This window comes from Ambystoma mexicanum, chromosome 7p, assembly GCF_040938575.1.
Source record: "Ambystoma mexicanum isolate Mex_15411 chromosome 7p, UKY_AmexF1_1, whole genome shotgun sequence".
NCBI lineage: Eukaryota > Metazoa > Chordata > Amphibia > Caudata > Ambystomatidae > Ambystoma > Ambystoma mexicanum.
The window spans coordinates 446,021,716-446,041,970 of NC_090939.1; the positions used below are offsets into that span (position 1 = coordinate 446,021,716).

Consider the following 20,255-nt stretch of genomic DNA (forward strand, 5'->3'; position numbering starts at 1 on the left):
GCTGGAACCGCTGTATCAAAGACTCCACTTGAACATTATCCACCCCACTATATGAGATGTAAGAAGGAAGAGTATGTAGTGCTTTCCTCATAGGCCCATGGAAAAGGACATTCTCTACAGTGGGCATAGCCCCTCCTTGTCCTTTTATGTAAGATACCACTGTTGTACTCTTTGTCCTGATGTGGATTTGAGTCCTTAGGGCCCTGGAGATTGTCTACCATTCACTCCAGGTGGAGAACATTTTGAAATCTATTAGGGACCAGTGAGCCTGGAATTATAGCTGCCCATCCCAACAAGCACACATCTGCCATGACCATTGTAACTATGGATGAATTGAGGGGAACCTTGTTTATTGTATTTTCTGATATCAACCACCAGTGCAGCATGTCAGTGCAATGAGGAGTTTGAAATCCTGGCAAGTGCCCAATGTTGGTGTAGATAAGAAATCAGGGACCTGAGGTGTATTTCACCATGGTTCACATGCACACAAGAGTCCATGTGACCCTGGACTTGTAATTATTGACCAACAACTTCCCGCAGTTGAAGCTATTTCTATGTCTGTCTTGACCTCTCCCCTTGATACTCTGGAAGAATCTTCGGTCTCCAGTGTTAGAAATTGTGCCCTGATTAATGTAAGGTCCTGTACAGGGCGACAACAGGTTTAAGTTTGTTCAGATGAAACCTGTGGCCTGTTAACAAACTGCAAGTCACCCTCACTCCCTTTTTCCCATTCTCAAACGATGTTGACCAAATCAACCAGTCCTCTAAATATGTTGATACAAGGACTCCCTGTGGAGAATGACTAGTAGGAGAGAGACAGGACCTTGATTTAAAAAAAATCCTTGGTGCAGTTTTCATACTGAGCGGAATGCGAGGCATTGAAAAGAATAACCCTGCAGGATGCCAGGAGACTTGGGAAAACGAAGTCGACCCACACAGTGGGGGTACAAGAAAGCATGTTAATCCATGATATCAAAAATATGAGACCTGATCGGCAGGTCCCAGGGTCCCTCACCAGGAGGATTGAAAAACACTGGGAGGTTTATGGGCAAAGGGGAGGTTTTTATACTCACTTGGTGGGGAGAAGTAGGTACCTTAAAATTTCTGAAACAGTGTAGAGGGAATGGTGCCATGATAGATTCAGTATTTGCTAGACACAGAAAAGCACCCAATTGCACCAACCTCCCACTCACAGTGCTCATACACACTACTGCTCATTCATCAACATAGTGAAAAGAATCTCTTAGGACTACGCTCCTCCTCCTACCAAACATATAGAAACAATATGTTTGACCCTTCGTTTGTGTTGTTTGTATTGAACTTATAAATCATGAAATTAGCTGGGGAGCAATGGAGTGCTATACACAGGGGAAGCACCCGGGTGAAACAAGTAGGCTTTGACGCAGCAGAGGAGCTGTGATTATTAGGGTGTGCAGGGGGGTGATGCTCCAGGGGCGGGAGAATTAAGGTTGAGTGAAGGAATCCTTCAAAAACAAACTGCACAATGATATGCTTCCTTCTATGAAGTTCTCGACCCTTTGGAAAACTCTTATGGTAATATTCTCTTGACCATTCAGTGCTAATACAGAAATAACATTGAACTTTGAACATGTTGTTTACATACTTCAATTCATGCTGTCACCTGGAAATCACATATATGTAAATATATACTTCATACACATACTATGGGCCTCATGATGAGTTTGTGTGTAAATTGCAGTTAAGCCACTGATTTATCATCATAATCATTTAAAGTTACTTCCACTCAGGACCGTGGCATTACCACAGGATGATGAGTGCTTACATGGCGACGGAAATCCTCCCTTTTGGAGTCCATCAGACTCCATGTGGATTTTTGGCAGATTTACCATAAGCTGTAATTTCGCACTCTAAATCCACAGATTTTTGGAGGTAAAGTGGAGGATTTTGTATTTTGTATTTTATTTGTATTTATAATGCATTTTACACCAAAGTTCTTAGCACAGTATGATACAGTACTAGTCAAATGAAAATAACAATTGTGTTGGCTTTAAGGAGAAATAAGATTGTCCTTAAGACAGGAATGGAACGTAGAATAGGGCGAGAGAATGCGGGGAGAAAGCATAAGCATTTTCCAATGGAAGGGTGCAAGGGTGCTAACCAAAAAAATTACCAAAATAAGATTGAGCACATGGAGGGCGAAGAACAGAGAGAAGAAACAGTGATTGAGAACAAAGGGAACGTGTGGGGGTATAGAAAGATATATGTGAAGAAAGGTAAGGCGGGTCAGGTTATGAAGACATTTAAAAAGCATTCGCGAATTAAAAGGGAGACAACAACGAGATGCTACAGCTGGAGAGATAGAATCATGAGAAGATATGGAAAATAGAAGATGGGTAGACAAGTTATAGATTGAGAAATGTAGACTAAGATGGGTTGCAGGAAGACCAAAAAGAAGAGTAGAACAGTAAAATAAACAAGAAAAAATAGGATAGGTGTGATGAATCTGATGATGTCATCACTCCTTTCCTAGGGGTAGCCTCTCCTCATGTGGCCAGGGGATGCCAATGCGAAGGAGGACCTCATGGGGGGAGATGACCCTCTTGGAAGTGGGACAAGACTTGCAGGGAGAGACATGGTGTGCCCCTTGACTAGTTGAAAATAACAACCCAGATCCAACATCCCTCCCCTCTAGATTCTGTGGTAATATCAGGACATGATGTCGTTATGAAGATCATAACTCCCCAGTAATTCCATAATACTATTTGGCATATTGTAAAGGCAAACAGGGATCTGCATGCATAAACAACAATAAAACCCCTTTCTCTCCCTGTTTAATGTTGACTAAGAATACTGGGACAAGGAGGAGGAGAACAATACAGATTACCAGACCAGAAAGCCATGCTACCTGTTCTAGTTTTCGGACTAGTTCAATTGAAACCAGAGAAGGGGCCGAGTTTTCCTGCTACCAACACATGTCAGGAAGTCCAAGAGAGAGACTGACTGGAGCATGCGGCTCCCCTTAGGTTTGGAGAAGGCTCAGAGAAGGCTGTGCTGTAGAGAAGACAGGACAGACTGCAGGAAGCAAGCGCAGGGCTACAGGAGCTTGGAGCACTCTGTGAAATGCTGTTCTCCAAGCACCGAAGAACCAGAGGTCTGTCAGGGTGAGGTCGGAGACTGCACATGGCTGTCAGAGGATGCCGGAGACCAAACGGGAAGGCAAGCAGAAGCAAGACGCTCCCACAAAGCGCTGGCAAGCAGCAGCAGTAACCGGGGAGCGCAAGGAACGCCGAAGCGACTCTCTGAAACCGGTGAGCCCAGTGGGAAGAGGTGGGACGCCAGGTCGCTTTACAGCAAATGCTGTGCATCACGGGAAAGTTGTTTGAGAGGGCAGTAAGCCCTGGGAAATAAGAGATAGACTAACAAATTGCCAAGCAGAGGGTCGCTGACTCACTTGAGAAGGAAAGCATGGAGGAGGCTGTTGCCTGATATTGTGTAAGTCTGGGTCCCGCATCCAAATCGAGAAAGAGTTGTGTTGTACAAAGGTCCTGACAGGATAGTATACCAGGTGAAGAGCGGATCTGGGAGCGCACCCACAAAGAGTTGTGTGGTACAGAAGTCCTGTCAGGAGAATATACCAATCATTTGTGAGTCTGGGACGCACACCCAAATTGAATAACTTTGAAAAGAGAATCCCAAGCAAGATTCCTGCCCTTAGGATTTTGATTTGGAGTTGTGGGACTTTGAAAAGAGAATCCAAAGAAAGATATTGCATTTGGAAAATACCATGGGTACGGGAGCCATTTCCCGGGAGTGAATTGCAACACCAAAAGGAGATGGTTATTCTCTTGGACTACAAAAAACTTGGTTATTCTTTGAACCTTTGTTATGGTGGAGATAATCCTGGGGAAGGGAGTAATTCCCATTGGAACTGTGAATATTATCCATTTGGAACTTTTGTTGGATTTATACCTTTTGTTGAACTTGAACATTTGTGCACGTTCTAAGTTAAGGACAATACCCTTAACACCTCAGAGTTAGTTATAGAAAGCGAGGGCTAGGATAGGATTTCGGACATAGGGCATTTTTGCTTTGGACATCCTGATGCTTGAAAGATCCTTAGTTTTGGTTGAGGTAGGGAATAAATGCTAGATATGGGGCAGTGAGTCATTTTCCAACCCCCTTATTATTTAATAAAAGTTTATGACATCCATCATGAGTCCTCTGTGTCCATGTCTCATTCCTGGTTCCTCAAAGAGGGTACAAGTTTCTTTGTGACAAGAAAAGGCATAGCTTTAAGAATATTGAAGAGAGAAAGAAAAGACATGTGAAAGGTGAAAGCAAGGGACGAGTCAATATATACACCAACATTACGAACAGGCAGCGAGATAGGAAGAGATGTGGGAGGAAGAGAGATAGAGTTAGGAGGAAGATGAGAGGGAAGAGTAGTAACAGAAAAGAAAAGTACCTCAGTCTTGGAGGGATTGAGATGAGAAAGTACTCAGACATACAAGACTGAATGGCTAAAAGGCAAGAGATAAGAATAGCATGAGTGAATTAAGTAAAAGAGAAGAAAAATAAGAATACTGAGTGCCATCAGCAGAGAAATGGTGAAGCAGACTTAAAGAGGTGATAATAGAAGCAAGAGGAATAGTTTGAAGAGAAAAGAGCCAAGGAACCAGAACAGAACCCTTGGAATGTTGTGTTGAAGGGGGAAAGTAGAAGAGGTGTGGCAAGCCCATGAAACTGAATAAGTATGATTAGGAAGATAAGGCTGGAACCAGTGAAGAACTGAACTTTTGAAAATAAGAGATGAAAGAGAACAGAGCAAGAGAGAGTGGTCAACAGTATCGAAAGCTGCAGACAAGTCCAAAAGTACCAAGGGAGAAGAGTGTTTGGCACAGCAAGCCTACAGAAGTGAGTCACCGAAAGAGAGAAGTGCGCTCTTCATTGAGCGACCGGGACGAAAGACTGATTGGAATCGAGGGAGAAGGGAATTAGAGTTAAAGTGGATAAAGATATGAGAATATATAATGTTCTCCAAAAGCTTAGAAAGTTACGGACGAAAAGAGATAGGTCAGAAATTTGATAAAAGAGAAGGATCAAGAGAGGGCTTTTTACTTATCAGAAGGAGGGCAGCATGTTTAACAAAAGTTGGAAAATTAGAAGACTGGAGAGAGAAATTGAAAAGGATCGTAAGGTAGGAAAGATGAAAGAGGGTAAACCTTAGGGATTAGAGATGGAGGGAGAGGATCAGAAAGAACAGATGTAGGATGAGCTTTTTTACACCCACCATTTTTGCTGAAGATGAATCCTTCACTTTGCCTCCAAACTCGGAATTCAGCGGTGTGGTAAAAGTGATGGTAATTCCCTTACCACCAAAAAAAGTGGCAGTAACGGAATTTGTGCCACTTTTTTGCATCCAAACAAAACCAACACTACACCTCTCTGGCTCTCTCTTTTACCTGGTCTGTTCTCTTGAGAACAGAATTAATAAATACATTTCCCATAGACAATTTTCGCTGCTTTAGAGTGACTGGCTTCATCTAGGAATCCCAAATGTCAAAATCGCATTTTAATTAAATGAACAGTATTTCAGAAACTGATATAGCTTGCCATGTAGAATAAAGAATAAAGTAACTTAACACATTTTCTTTGTCCTAGCGAACGAACAGACGGTGTCAGAGTTTACTACTGGAGTGCCTTTATGGCACCTGAAGACATATACACGTGCATTAAGAAATCTGCCACCTTCAGGGAGAAGGAATATGTCAGCAAGCAGGCGCTACAGATTCTGAACTCCTCCGCAGAGGCGCTGTCCTCCGAAGACGATCTTGAAGTGATCACCACAGAACTTTTTGGTAACATGATCACAATTTCAGCTTTACAAACGCCTCAAGTATGTTGAAAGTGTATTGTGTTCAACAGACTTACATTTTCTTTTGTTGTTGTTAAAGCTTCAGGTTCTGGAGAATTTGACGTGGCGGTGAAATCAGGTAAAGCACGTGTGCAGCACGGCTCATTTCAAAGGTGTATATTTAGTCAACAATCAAATCAAGGCTTTCTCATATGAGTATGAGACGCAGATATTAATAACTAAATCAATTCATCTGTTTGCTTGTTTCTTAGATATGCATGCACACAGGGATGGACTGGTCTACAGGGAACTATGGAGATTTACCCATAGACCTCTGCACCTTGGGCCTCTTATGTGTGGTATTTCCAAATGGTCCCACAGGAAAGGGTTGGGCTTGCTGAAAATGTGTAATATGGGGCCACTTTGACAATTATTTGCAGGGCCTCTTTTGGTTCCCAGTCCACCCCTGCTTGCACCCAACATTTTAACATTTATTTTTTTAGTCTAACTATGCACTTCAGGAAAAAAAAAACATTCTCAACTAAAGTTCATACTTTCCAGACCCCTGGTACCACTAGTCCTATGGTAATAATTGCAGTCCCTAGGCAGCAGCTCTTCCCATATATGGCATCCCCTGAACCTCACTTTGCTGCTTCATGCTCAGTCCAATGTATCTATCTATAAGTGAGGGAGACAGAGAGACAGAGAGACAGAGAGATTACCACTACAGAATGAGCCTTGAAGTAGCGGTTGTCTGCACAGCAGGGGCAGAAAGGAGGAAACGTTGTTCGTTTTTATGCTGTATTTTGACATCTTATGCCTTGTTATGCCTTTCATGCCTTGTCAATGTCTGGTTATGCTGTATTGTATATTGTAAATTAGAATTATTCAATGTTGCAGTTACTTTGTAAACTATGTCAGGTCACCCTATGGAATGGTGCAAACTCCGATCCAACAATGGTCTGTAGTCAATTGCCCGGGGCCTTCATTCCCATTGCACACTGGCACCTCACTAATTATTCAACCCCAACATGGTCCACTTCTTTTTACATTGTGCGGTTGCAATGTTTTGTATGATTGACTATGTCAGTGGCAAGTGCATGGTCCGTGTCTGCATTGTATCGTCACCCCCAAACAAGGGCAACGCTTTAAATGGAAAAATGCCTAGGCTTTAAGTGGCCGCAGGCTCAGCCTAGAAAGGACTCTAAATCGCTCTTAATCTGTTCCAAATTGTTAATAAAACGTATGATTGAAAAATCGCTCTCATGACGGACGTCGCCCAAGTCTCATTGACCCATTTCATTAAATCTTACAGTGTGCCCCACCCCATTTTCGTAGTTCTCCATCTATCCCAGTTCCAATGGGTGCCTCATCCTCTATTTGTGTCCATTTCTGTTTGTCTCTCTCCCCACCCTTCCACTTCAGTCATGTTCTCAGACCCTCTTTAACTCTCTGCGTATGCCCGTATTTGTTGTTCTGAGCCTGACCTTCGGAGCTTGCTGGGCTGAAACATCTCGGTGAGGTCAACCAAAATGTCAGGATATTGGTCATTTCTGACACCCTAATGCAGCCATCACGCAAAGACGTTCATCAATCACAAAACGATTTTGACTTGTTTTGACACCAGCGTTGTGATGTACAAAAGATGGAAGGCTTTGAATTACCACTAATGTTTTGCCAAAAAAACTCAGCAAATCTTTTGGGGGAGGTTAGAAAAAAATATAAATTGGGTGTGGGTATTTGGGAATATATAAAAAATTAAAGTGGATGGGGGGTTTGGTGGGGGTAACCCCCCAAAAAATAAAAATGAATACATTTGATGAGTTTTTTTGTAAAAATATCTGCGGTAAAAAAACCCACGGAAAAACATCCTGTGATGAAATGGCATGGAACCATTGAAACTGTCCAAATATAAATGGACAGTTTTGAATATACAAACTGGGTTCTCAATACCCTTTGTACAATCACAAATACAAGTCTGCCCCTTCCTCATGAATGACCTTGAATTCAGAATGAGCTTTGTGTCATCCTTCATTCCAGGCACCCTGCCTGGGCTGGCATATTAGTAAATGTAACAGTAAATGCTGCTCTTCTGAGCAGGCATATTATGATTAATTAACTGATTAACTGATGTATTGATTTGGAGCTTTGAATGGGACTCACTGAGAACGTTATCGCTGCAAATCTCTTATTTTAGTTGTAGGAACATTGGAAAAGTTGTGCTGTCTCCAGAATTTCATAGGTTTCACTGCAAATACTGCGTTTAGCAGGTATGGTGTTGCATGCTTATAGGCTGGACTGGCTTGCAAACACCTCTATTCACCCCAAGAGGTGAATCACAATTTGTCAGATTTGGCATAAGAAGGTAGTGGCTAACTTTTCTGCCAGGCATGTGATATCATATGAAGTGGTATGATTCGATCCTGAGAAATTCAGATTCCGCAGAAGAAACAGACACCAAAACGGGAAGCATTCTGGTAGTGGTGTATCATGGAACACTGCACTGATCTAAGATTGAAACCGAAATCACTCCCTCATTTGAACACGCAGGCCCATATCACAGAAATGGGTGATATGGACAGCTCGGCAGTAAGTGGGGCTACCAACAGATGGTCGAAACCACTTATTAGTGTGTGTCAGGTGGATATCCCCCATGAAGAAAAAAGCCTGCTGGCCGGAGCACATTCAAGTGGACAGTGAGTCATGGGGGATGCAATTTCAAGAAGGTGTACTAAAGCAAATCTGGTCACATCCCCATGGTCAACAAGCTTGGTGCAACAAATTGGTATCACAGAACTAGAGATGGCTTGTAGGAAACTTGATTCACGAGAAAAAAACACATTGCAACAGTAACCTAGGGGCAGACAGAATTTGTGACTCCTCAGATGCTCAACAGGAGCTTGCTGACTGGCCTAGCTTCAGCTTACCACAACCACCGATGGTTCATTCAACAATAACAAAGAGAGCAAACCACATCATCAATACAGAGTGGCAACTCTCAGATGGTGACGAAACCTGAAACTTCAAGGGACGGTGGAGAAGACCCTTCTTCCAAAGACATTTTGCTACTTGTACAGTCAATGGCAAAGGACATCGCCTCAATAAAAAAATAGCAATCGGTTGGGAGCAATAACTCGCCTCCTGGAGGGAGCCAAACGTCAACTCTACTCAACAGAAGATGATATACACACATGGAAAGCAGCAGACTCCCAAATTCTCATACACCTGGCGGTGCTTACAGACAGGTTAAATTACCAAGAAGCAGGAAATGGATGTAAGGATAATCAGTGTTCCAGAAGGGAGGGAAGGACACAACAGTAGGAGAAGGTATTCATCATGAAGCTAACAGCAGCAGCACTATGCATGGTTATTGCAGACAACTCAGAGATAGACAGGGCCCACATAGTGTTGACACCAAGACCTGACCCTGGCATATCCCACAGAACATAAATAGTACTATTCTTAAGATTCTGGGTCAAAGAAAAAAAAACATGTAATTGGCCACGGAAAAAGCCTTAATTGCATGGGAAGGCCACACAATTGACTTTTATCAAGACATGGCTCAGGAGTGCTGCAGTGTTAAGGAGATTTATCATTTGTATGCTCCTCTAGTGATACCCCCAGCACTTTTTGCTGGACCTCTGGACCTTTTTCTTTAATCCTGAATGAGTGAAACCTTTTTTCACTCATTCATTATTTTGGAACTCTTTCCTTTATGTTTCACTGTCCTATCGAGTCTACTTTCCTCCATATCTCTTTTAAACATCTATATTTTACTTTTGCAGCACACAGCTCCTTATGGGCAGTGTTGCTGGGGAGCCTTTGGCTCCTCCTTTGAGATTCTGTTTCATATCCTAGAGTAACTACAGCTCTTAAGGATAGAGAGATACTTATTATCTCTCAAGAAACGTTACAGTCTGAGAGATTGGCACACACAAGCTTATGTGGAGTGACAAGGGGATACTTAGTATCCCCCTTCTCTCTGCTCCTGTGACTTTTATGTCACATAGACAATCTCCTAGTTATTGCTGGTGGCAGTGGGCGTGTTCTACCAACTATTGTGTGAATTTTCTAATGTAGGCTATGTTCATAGCCCTGGTTAACACAATAGGGTCTATTGTCTAGTGGCTCCTTTCTTTTTTCGCCATTACTAGCGTGTTTGTTCTTTGTCAGCCCTTCTTCTACCGTCTTGGGAAGGGGAGGCCTGCGTGTGTGTTTTGTCTTTGGTGGGAACCCTTGGGTGCCACCTAGGAACCAGTGTCTCTGGGCAGTCAGTAAGTGGGGGATTTTTCACTCACCCACTCCCTTTGTCTGGTAGAGTGCCTGAATGCAACCAGTTCCCACTGGGGGTCTGCCTGTCCTGATTTGACAGCCACCCGCCCCTTTCTGTAAATTGCTGAGAGAGATTGCAGAGGAGTGTGTGCTGGAACTGTATAAAAGGTAAGGCTCCTGAGGTGAAAGACAAGTCGACCACTGGAAACTGAAGTAACTGAAGAAGAAGACAACCAGAGACACCTGCAGACCCTTTGCAACACTGTGAAGCGACCACTGCTGTCCTGACCCCATTTTCTGTGTGACAGAGGAACTCCAAAGGGAACGACCCCTTCTCTTTCACTGGTGGGAACAACCAGTCTCAGCAGGAACTTTAATCAGAGCATCACCCATGGTGCTGTGCCTCTCCAGAGCTGCAGACCCCAATACCAGGAGACCTCTGACCCAATTGAAGTTCAACATTGTGGAAAAGCCAAATCCATCCAAGTCTTTGCTGAGCTCCAGGTCAACCTACAAAGACACAATCCAACCCATCCAAGTCCCCCTCAACAGAGTGTAAGACTTCAGGAACTGAAGAAGATTGCCTCAGAGCGAATCATGTACGTTGTTGGTCCTGCAGAAAATGTACCAAAACTGCAGGGTGACCACAGAAGTTTCAGAAAGCCATGCCAGAGGTCCTCCCTTGAGACTACTGCTGGTAGATCCCATCCATTGTCCTGCCTTACGTCATCAGACCAAGGAATCCAGAGGTTGGGTTGAGTACTGCCACATCGAGGAGAATCCAGCCATGATCTTTTCTTCAAACCTAAGGTAATGTGGGGAAAATGGTATTGCTTACCTTGATCTGTGAAGTCGCTCCGGAGCATTAGAGTGCACATAGAGGTGTCCAGGGTATCCCCCCTCTAACCTCTGACTGAAGGTGCTGCTTGTGTCCCTTTAGTGAGTCCTTAACAGGGTCTCCAATGTAGGTTTAAACTTATTATATCTTAAACACTAGAAACTCTAAAGTATCCACAGGAACCTTTCGTATTCTGCTGCTTGTCAAGGCTTTAAGCCCTCTCCAAACTGCCTTTAGCTAGGGTTGCGTTTTGGAAATTAAAAGACTTGCAGTGTGAAGAAACTGCTTCTAGAACCTTAAGCTAGTATAACACTCACCAACTATTTTCCTTCCCAAAAGTCACTATCTTATATGTGTATGCTTAGTAAATGTCTTTGGCGTATTTCTGCTAAGATTCGAGAGTACGTGTTATTACCAATAATACGATAGAACTGTCATTACTGTCAAAAGCTGTAACAAATGTAACCGCGAGCAACTACAAACTAAGCAGTAGCCTTTGAAAAGTATTCTCAATTATTCCTAAGTGTTTTGGTTTATTGTGCCAAGTATTTAAAAGTGATTCTTGTGTAAATATAATACATCTATATTTTAATATAAATGTATGTGTGTTTCTTTGATGTGCATTACTAAGTAGGGTCAGTGTACTTACCTACAGCTCAGATCTTCATTTTAAAATAAGCCTGACTGCTCTGCCACTCTATCAAGGTTCCATGAGTAGTACAGACTGATACTAAGAGTTGGGGATCTACAAACCATTGGGATAGTTTTGTGAAGTCCTACCTTCCAGAGGACTTTGGGAAAACTCCCCTAACATAGAGAAAAGAAAGAAATTTATTAAGCCAAACAAGAGTTAGCTAACCACAAGATCTGTTACGCTTGGGGCTTTTTTCCAGTCTCTCTTAAGTTTAAAGAGGGAAACAGGCAGATAACAGCAAAAACACCAAAAAAAGTACTCAACTTACTACAAGATCATCTCCATTCAATGACAGACACTGGTAACACAGAGGCAATGAAGCGCATCTCAGAAAAGTTTATGAAACACAAATTTGATACAGCGCTGGAGACCTGAAGAGATCCCCTCCTGAGGTTTAACACATGTCAGATGGTCAAAACAATTGGATAGGTAAAACTACTGAGCGAAACAAACAAAATTCCAGTGACTTCAACTACCAAAGTACTATCGTGAAACGTCAATGAGGTAAACAGCCCCGTCAAGAAAACTAAGATTTCTCTCCTACCTGAGAAAGCCCAGAACTGATGTCATACTCCTCCAGGAGACACACCTAAATGCACAAGAATCCCAAAGGATGTTTGGTAAGTGGTGAGGCCGGGCCTTGTACAGTCCAGGAGTACACAAAAGACATGGGGTAATAATTTAAATACAACAACACCTTCAATTCCAACACAACACGTTGACACATGATCCAGAGGGTCACTGGAGAATAATCAACGGCCAACTTTCAAGCCAGGACTACCTGATGATATCTCCTTTACGTCGGTAAAAGAACAATTATATCTGTACCACTCCTCTTGCAAGATCATAGGGAGAGACTGGAACAAAGTACACAAACCCTCCCTTGACAGATCAAAGATGCCAAAACAGCGCTCACCCCCGTCCCCCATCAGTGATAGAATTTTAGAACATGATTAATGTGGCTTCCTTCCTAGATGACTGAAGAATCCTGCACTCGACTGAAAAGAGATTTTACGTACCAATCTGCACAGAACCCCTCCTTCTCTAGAATAGATACGATCTTCATATCTAAGGGACACACCCAAAACATCCTGGAAGCTCAAATACCTGGGTACGGCGATATCAAATCATGCACAGTCACCATCACATTGTCGTATGTTGGCATACCTCCCACGCAAACTGAGTGAAGATACAATCCCACTCACTACCAAAAGAATAACCAACAGGGGAAAACTTCTTCACAAGGTATTTTGGATGCGGCAAAAGCAACCTGGAGGAGCATAATGATATAGAAGGGCTCACAGATTAAAAGGCAAGATAAAGCACGGGCAGCAGCTCTGGAGGTGAAAGTAAAACATTTGGAAACAATACAGGACTCAATATGTGCTATAACAAAAAGGTAATCAGCCTACATAAAAAGAAGGATGCTGATATTATGAGAGAGGAAATAAAGTGGGGAAAATATCTAGCAAACATGATCAAGAAAAGACAAATTACTAAACGTATGCCTGCACTATTGAGTGACTGGGGAATGTCTGTAACAAACCCCATGATATCTGTGGGGAATTTGAGAAGGTTTATTCCACTCTATATTCCTCAGAGCATAACCATTCCCTCCATGACCGCCACTTTCTCTGGCAGAAAAAGGTTTCCTATGCTACCTGCCAGTTCTTATGGTTCAACCCATTTCTGAAGAGGAACTCTCTAAACTATTTCAACCCTTCATATGTGAAAGCCCCAGGCCCAGACAGATTTTCAGAGCCTGCTCTCCCATCTACTAAACCACATCATAACTTCTTGGAACAGCGAGCCATCCATCCCACAATGTACCAGGCATCAATTACACTCATCCCTGAAGAAGGTTAAGATGCCTTACAGAAAGACAACTATCGACCGATATCCCTCCTCAATACAGACCTTTGGATTTTAATGCAGATTTTGGCAAATCAGTTTCAGCATTCCTTCAGGCACGTCATCCATATGAATCAGATTGGATTTATAGCGCATCTACTGATCACTTATGCAAACTGGCCTATATAATAGATACGGTGGGGAACCATGCAGATAAACCAACATTACTGCCTGTTGATGCAGGGAAGGAGTTCCACAGAGTCAAACAGCATTTTTTGTATCTAGAACTCTGTGAGAGTTCAGTTACCACAACACATTTATCGCCTTGGTAGAGACCCTGTACAAGTCCCCGATAGCTGACATCGAATCAGGGATAGCTAAATCAATGCCACTTAAACTCACTAGGCCATGTGTGACTCAGTGGAGTGAATAGAGGGGCTTTGCACACTGTATTTTCTGGACATGGTTTCTACATAGCTTGGCATACCAAGACACTGTGGGAGGCCAGAAGTCTGACCACAGCTATGCCATATACATGCTTGCTGTTCCTAAGCACTTTGCGCATGAACCTAGGGTTTTGATAACTATGACATAAATAAGAAAACCAAAAAAATGAGTTTTACAAAAAAAGTTGCAATCCGTGTCATGTTTTAAGCTGTAAACCCATGTTGTGTAATGTCTTGTTCTGCTGTGATCAATGTGTTGTTTTCCTAAAGCTAAATGCACATTAACTAGAATGTACCTGAGTGCTACAATCTGTACCCATTCATGCCTTCGGGAGATGAGGGGGGAATGTGATGTTGGTTTCCTTTTATACTAACCAGTTAGGTCATATTATGTTATGTTGCGGTATCATTAGAATGTTTAGCTTTAATTGTCTAATTTTCAAGCGCCTTTCAAGTTGCTGTAAAACAGCAGGTATCAACACCCCAAACACACACAAAAAAAAAGAAAAGAAAGAAAAACCAGAAGGTTAGACTAGGAAATCTAATCTGTTAACTAGATCATACACCCTGTTTTGACCTGACTTTTACGTGATACCCTCTATTAAAAGGGCACAGTGGGCCTCATTAGAAGATTGGAGGTAACCATGCCGCTTTTAGCGGCATGGTTGCCTCCATACCACAATCCGGGCCCGGGTTCCTCGAATGAGGAATTACCGGGCCATCGCCAACTTGGCGGACCCGGTAATTCCCTGTCCGAGGAACCCGGACCCGGTCCATCCCCATTCCCATTTGAGCCCCCATAGGGCTCAATGGGAATGGGGATGGAGCTAACAACGGGCCCGTTAATGACGGGCCCGTTGTTAGCTCCCTGGTCCCCTCACGGGACCCGGGAAGGACGCCTGGTTTTTCCAGGCGCCCATTGTGGGTCCGCGAGGAGACCTCGTAATAGGGCGGAACGGGTTTCCCGGCACCGGCACCTTTACCGGTGCCGGTAAACCCATACCGCCAACCTTATTGTGAGGGCCAGTAACTGCAGCCCAAGGTGAGCACAGCACATAAGCACAGATGCAAGGAGAAAAGTTATTGCCATGGTTCAAATATATAAAGAAACTGCAATGTGAAATAAGTCTCTTGACTTTTTGTGACAATCCTATCAAGTTTGGTGCACTGTCAAAATCAACCCCAATTTTGTATTTCAACTATTGAGTCTTGAAGAAAAGCTGGATTAATGTTGCTCATGGCTGCTATCCTCAAGGGATATAATATCAAAACAACACATATGGCCTCATTACACGGTAGGTGGTAAGGGATTACCAGCACCGGTAAGGGCACCGGTGCTGGTAATCCCTTACCGCCCTACTACGAGGTCCCTTATCGGGTCCCTCCCCTAACGCTTGGTTTTACCAGGCGTTATGATAGGGACCCGCTAAGGGACTTCAGAGCTAATAACGGTACCGCAAATTGCAGTACCGTTATTAGCTCCTTCCCCATTCCCATTGAGCCCTCTGAGGGCTCAAATGGGAATGGGGAATGCTTCCCGGAATGGGGACTTACTGGGTCCTCCAAGGTCGGAATGACCCGGTAAGTCGCTATTCCGGGAACACGGACCCGGAATGCGCTAAGGGGGTAGCCATGGCGCTAGTAGCGCCATGGCTACCGCCTACCGTGTAATGAGGCCCATGGGCTCTGAAAAGTATCTCGATTTTCCATGTATCAAACTCAGGAAAATCCTTTTTGCAGATTGCATCTATGCGTTCTGCCGGCTGTGAATTTTATGAACCGCTGTGGAATTAGTCTTACATCTAAATGTTCTTATTGCAAGATTTATGATGCAGATGAGTGCCACTTTTTGTAAGCATGTACACAATAGGATAGCTTTAGATGCAGATGGTTTAAATGTGTATTGAACTCATTCGGAATTAGGACTAGGAGAGAAGCTATGAGAATATTCACAACTAATCGTACCATAGCTGTGTTCAATGCTGTTAAAACTTTCTTAATGAAAGCATTTATTTGCAGAAGGCAAATAGCAAAAAAGTAATGTGAGGAACCTGAGGGTGTCCTCACTTCATTTTCCACTGTATCCTACTCTGAAGTGGCCAGGGAAAGATCATCGCTCTTGGATCCTGACCCTGGGGGTGGATACGCAAGGAGGGATCATCCGGGTGTACGAGAATTGGAGAGTGGGGAGGAGACATCCTTAGGTGAGACATGGTATCCATTATTTCCTGTGCCTAACAAACCCTCTATCCATCAAGCCTTTATAGGCTATTGTCAGTCCTTTCCCTGCTCTTCTCTTAAAACATTCCCCAAGAAACCCCAGGTTGGTACTGGAATGAGGAGGAGACCAACTAGAGAGACACATCCTCATTTTGTTAACACAAACACATACAGGCATCCGTTATGTACTGAGACGAGGAGGAGGCCAGCAAGAGTAAGATATGACTACCGTTTCTATAGTGAGCGGTCTAGTCCTTTTTGGACCAATCATGGTGGTGGCTGTGGAAGCAGGGCTACGGACTGCTGGGTAAAAACAGACCTCTCCAGACAAGCAGCTTGGCAGGTGGAGCGCTTGAGACCGTTCGGAAGATGCAGAGTTTATGCAGCAGGAAGCAAAGCTAAAAGAAGCTGGAGGCCCGTGGCGGTCTGTGAGAGGGAGACTGGCGTGACCGAGCAAAGCGGTTATGTGAATCCCAAGCTACAGGAGGAGCATCGCTGGGTGAGCAAAGCCACAGAGAGCTGCTGGGAGACTAAGCAAGGTACCACCCAGGAAGGAGGGAATGCGTGGCAGCAGAGGACCTTGCAAGAAAGCCAGAAGCTCCAACCAGTGAGTGTTCCTAGAAGAGGGGACACTGAGCGGGAAGGCACACATGCAAGGTGTGTAATGAACATTGATTTGAAAGAAAGAAGCAATTTTATGAATACCGATGGGAGCAAAACCAAGTTTAAGAAGTTTGGAATATCGAACAAAGTGAATACAAGTTTTGAATAGCGAACAGGGTGAAAGAATGCTTTGTGAATCTTTCCAAGATAAAGAACCGCATTATATGAAAAACTGGGCATTGGCCAAAGCAAAGAGAATGCAAGAAACTGTATAATACAGAGAAACTATGTAATATGCAGAAACCAGCATTGGCAAAAGCCATAAGAAATCGAGGTGAACAAGCATTGGCAAAAGCCCAAGAAATATGAGCGAATAAGCATTGGCAAGAGTCAAGAGAATTTCGAGGAATAGAATTATATGAACAAACAAGCATTAACCGAAGCCAAGAGAATACAAGCCAGCATTGGCAAGAGTCAAGAGAAATTGAGTAACAGAATTATATGAACAAACAAGTATTTGCCAAAGCAAATCTATACAAGGAACTGTATGTTATGAGAAAAGCAAGCATTGGCACAAGCTAGGAGAACACAATAATGCATTACAAGTGCATGGCAGCAAACCAAGACACAGTAAAATGTCAGGACGGTATGACATATGTGAAGGAATTAAGCATCAGTGTCAAATTGAAGCACTGGCTCAGTATTGATGTAAAAGCAGCAAGTAAGGGGCATTGGTTGCGTGACCTATAATGGGTGGACCATGTTGTTCTGACAACTGCGCCTAGACCGAGTGCACTCCTGTATGGAAAAGCCACAAAGAAGCTTGTGTTTGAGATGTCAAGAGCTTTTATGTGATTCTGAAGTCAAGAAACTGAACTCCATATGTGAACTAGTGAAAAGTGAGACCATCATCCAAGAAGGACACTTCATCCCAAGGAATGGGTTTTCAGGAAAAGCTAAAATATTTTGAACTCTTGAGGAAGGGAACCCCTGTGCTGTATGGACTATTTTTGAACTTGGGGAAGGGAAAGCTGATTACAAGACAGGGGCTGGAAGAAACGCAGAACACTGATAATTTTTTGATGCTGCCATCCCCACACATTGTATACAGTTAGACTAAAAACCTGGCTCTTCAACACCACAGACTCAAACTGAAAACCGAAACAGGAAGGAAAAGGGATGACTAAACTGGAGTGGACACAGACAACTCCCAACACAGACCGTGAACAACTACCTATGTGAAGAAACTCCCACGGCACCTGGACGATGGACGCTGGTCAGAGTGGAACACAGGAGACACGCACAGACACAGAGTCAACAACCCACACTTATTCCCACCCAATATCCACACATGTACCTTAGTTGCCACCAGGTACCATAGTGCGGTGGAATTACCGGGATATTGGCAATCAGCACACTATCAGAGCTGTGGACACTGACAGGGGCACTAGCCCTGTGAGTGGGAAGGGAAGACAGGTAGCGCTGCAAGGGAGGCTTCGGGAGGAGGGGACCAGATGTGAAAGGGAACTTGAAGGTCGGACGGATCCAGATCAGAACAGAGACAGAAGGGTGCTCCTGAACCCCACCTGGTGAGATTACGTAAGCCCAGCGCCTCAAATTAAGGATAAAGATGCCAATTAACCAATTGCACTAACAATCTCCCCTCTGCATACACCTCTCAAACCCCAAACCAAACACAACCACAAACCTTCAGCAAAACAAACCGCACAAACTTCACTACATTGCAACAACAAAACAAAAAAACTCACATAGACTCACACAACAGTACACTACGACTATCGGCCGAATACACCCCAGGCCCAGCCAACGGACCCACCGGGCTGAGGCTGCCAACAGCACATTACTGCTCTCTTGCACTTTTCCAGCTTCTTCCCACTAATCCCCCTCGCTTCCTCTTTCAGAGCCACCAGAGCGCCAGGGCACGACTCCGGTGGTGATAGTACACGGTACAAATGTCGTTTAACATTAACATTGACTTGAGGTCAAACATAGGTTTTGGACACAGACAGACATGTGCTTCCTGACACAGACTATCCTTTGTTTTCTTTAGGTAGGGAAATCTCACCTTAGCATAGGGAAAGTTAGGCCTTATTCCACCCCTACATTTTTAGTTAATACGGGTTTTTGCAACAAACCCAAACCTATCATCTTTGTCTGCTTCGTGATGCCTTCAGAGTAGGCATAGATTTCACTAACTCCTGAGTTTTTGTGAAAATTATGAATGAATTGATTATGCAACTCGTTTTTTAAAAAAATAAATGTATACTTTGGTATTCTGTTCTTTATTTGTATACTATACACTGCATGTATTTTATACTTGTATATATTTTTGGTATATGAATTGAAGCAATTGCACTGAAATTCTGTTCACTCTTAAAATGTTACGTAATGCTTTTATGGTGCAAGTCGAAAAAAGCTAGTAATTGAAATGTACAAATGGCTTGTGCTGTTTCAGTTATCAATTCCACTGTTTATTTGATTGTCTCAATACCTATTTGATTATCTCAATGCCAAAATATGACAGTATTTCCATGACATTAGTCCCCTTTATTATCATTTTATTTAATTTTCAATTACATCAATTTTGTTTTTTACTAAATCCACAATTCATTTGTATTTATTTTATTTTATTTATTTATTTGTATAGCGCTGCAGCCCACAGGCATCAGAACGCGTTCCATATAGACAGGGACATAGTGACGGGACAACAAATAGGTGTGTGTGGTTCAGATGTTTAGTGTTCGAATTATGGGTGGTTTATTTGAATAAGAAGGTTTTCAAGTTTTATTTTAAAGTATAACAAATTTATGTCGGTTCTTAAGGTCTCAGGTAGTGTGTTCCATTTTGCTATTGCTTTAGTTGAGAATGCCCTACCTAGGCGTTCGTTTTTTTTAATAGCTTTGCCTGTAAAAGTCCTTTATTCATGGATCTGAGGTTTCAAGTAGGTTCATATCTCTTAAATTGTTTTTGGAGGTATATTGGGCCATTTCCATTTAGGCAGCAGTGACCCAGGGTCAAAGATTTATATGTGATACATTTGTCTATGGCTAGCCATTGCAGGTCTCTCCTTTCTCCTGTGATGTGTTCTGTTTTTGTTTTGCCAGTTATGGTTCTTACCGCGTTGTTTTGAATCACTTGGCACTGATTTATGCAGTTTTTACTGGCTCCCAGCATTAGGGTATTTCCATAGTCTAGTCGTGAAAGTATAGTGGCCCTAGCTATGGTTGTGGTGTTTTTCTTATTTAGTAGTGGTTTGATTTTCCTCAGGAGTATTTGGTAGTGTTGGCAATTTCTTTTGAGATATACTACCTGGGCTTCAGTTCCAAGTGATGCCTGCATGTAGATTCCTAGCAGTTTTACTTTTTCTGACACCAGGATTGGTGTTTCTTTGATGTTAAATGTAGAGTAAGCTGGGCTGAGTTTTTTTCTGGCCTGGGGTGAGCCAAAAATCATAAGCTCAGTTTTGGTGCCTTT

The 20,255-nt window shown here is 43.1% G+C and overlaps 1 protein-coding gene across 1 annotated transcript in view; it reads left to right on the top strand.

The window, feature by feature from the left end:
- Positions 1-20,255, top strand: part of LOC138526098 (suppressor of tumorigenicity 14 protein homolog) — a 1,040,494-nt gene that overhangs the window by 152,866 nt on the left and 867,373 nt on the right. Inside the window, exons 5-6 of the mRNA XM_069636455.1 lie at positions 5,644-5,840; positions 5,937-5,975. Coding sequence (XP_069492556.1) covers positions 5,644-5,840; positions 5,937-5,975 — 236 coding nt within the window. The remainder of the gene's footprint in view (positions 1-5,643; positions 5,841-5,936; positions 5,976-20,255) is intronic.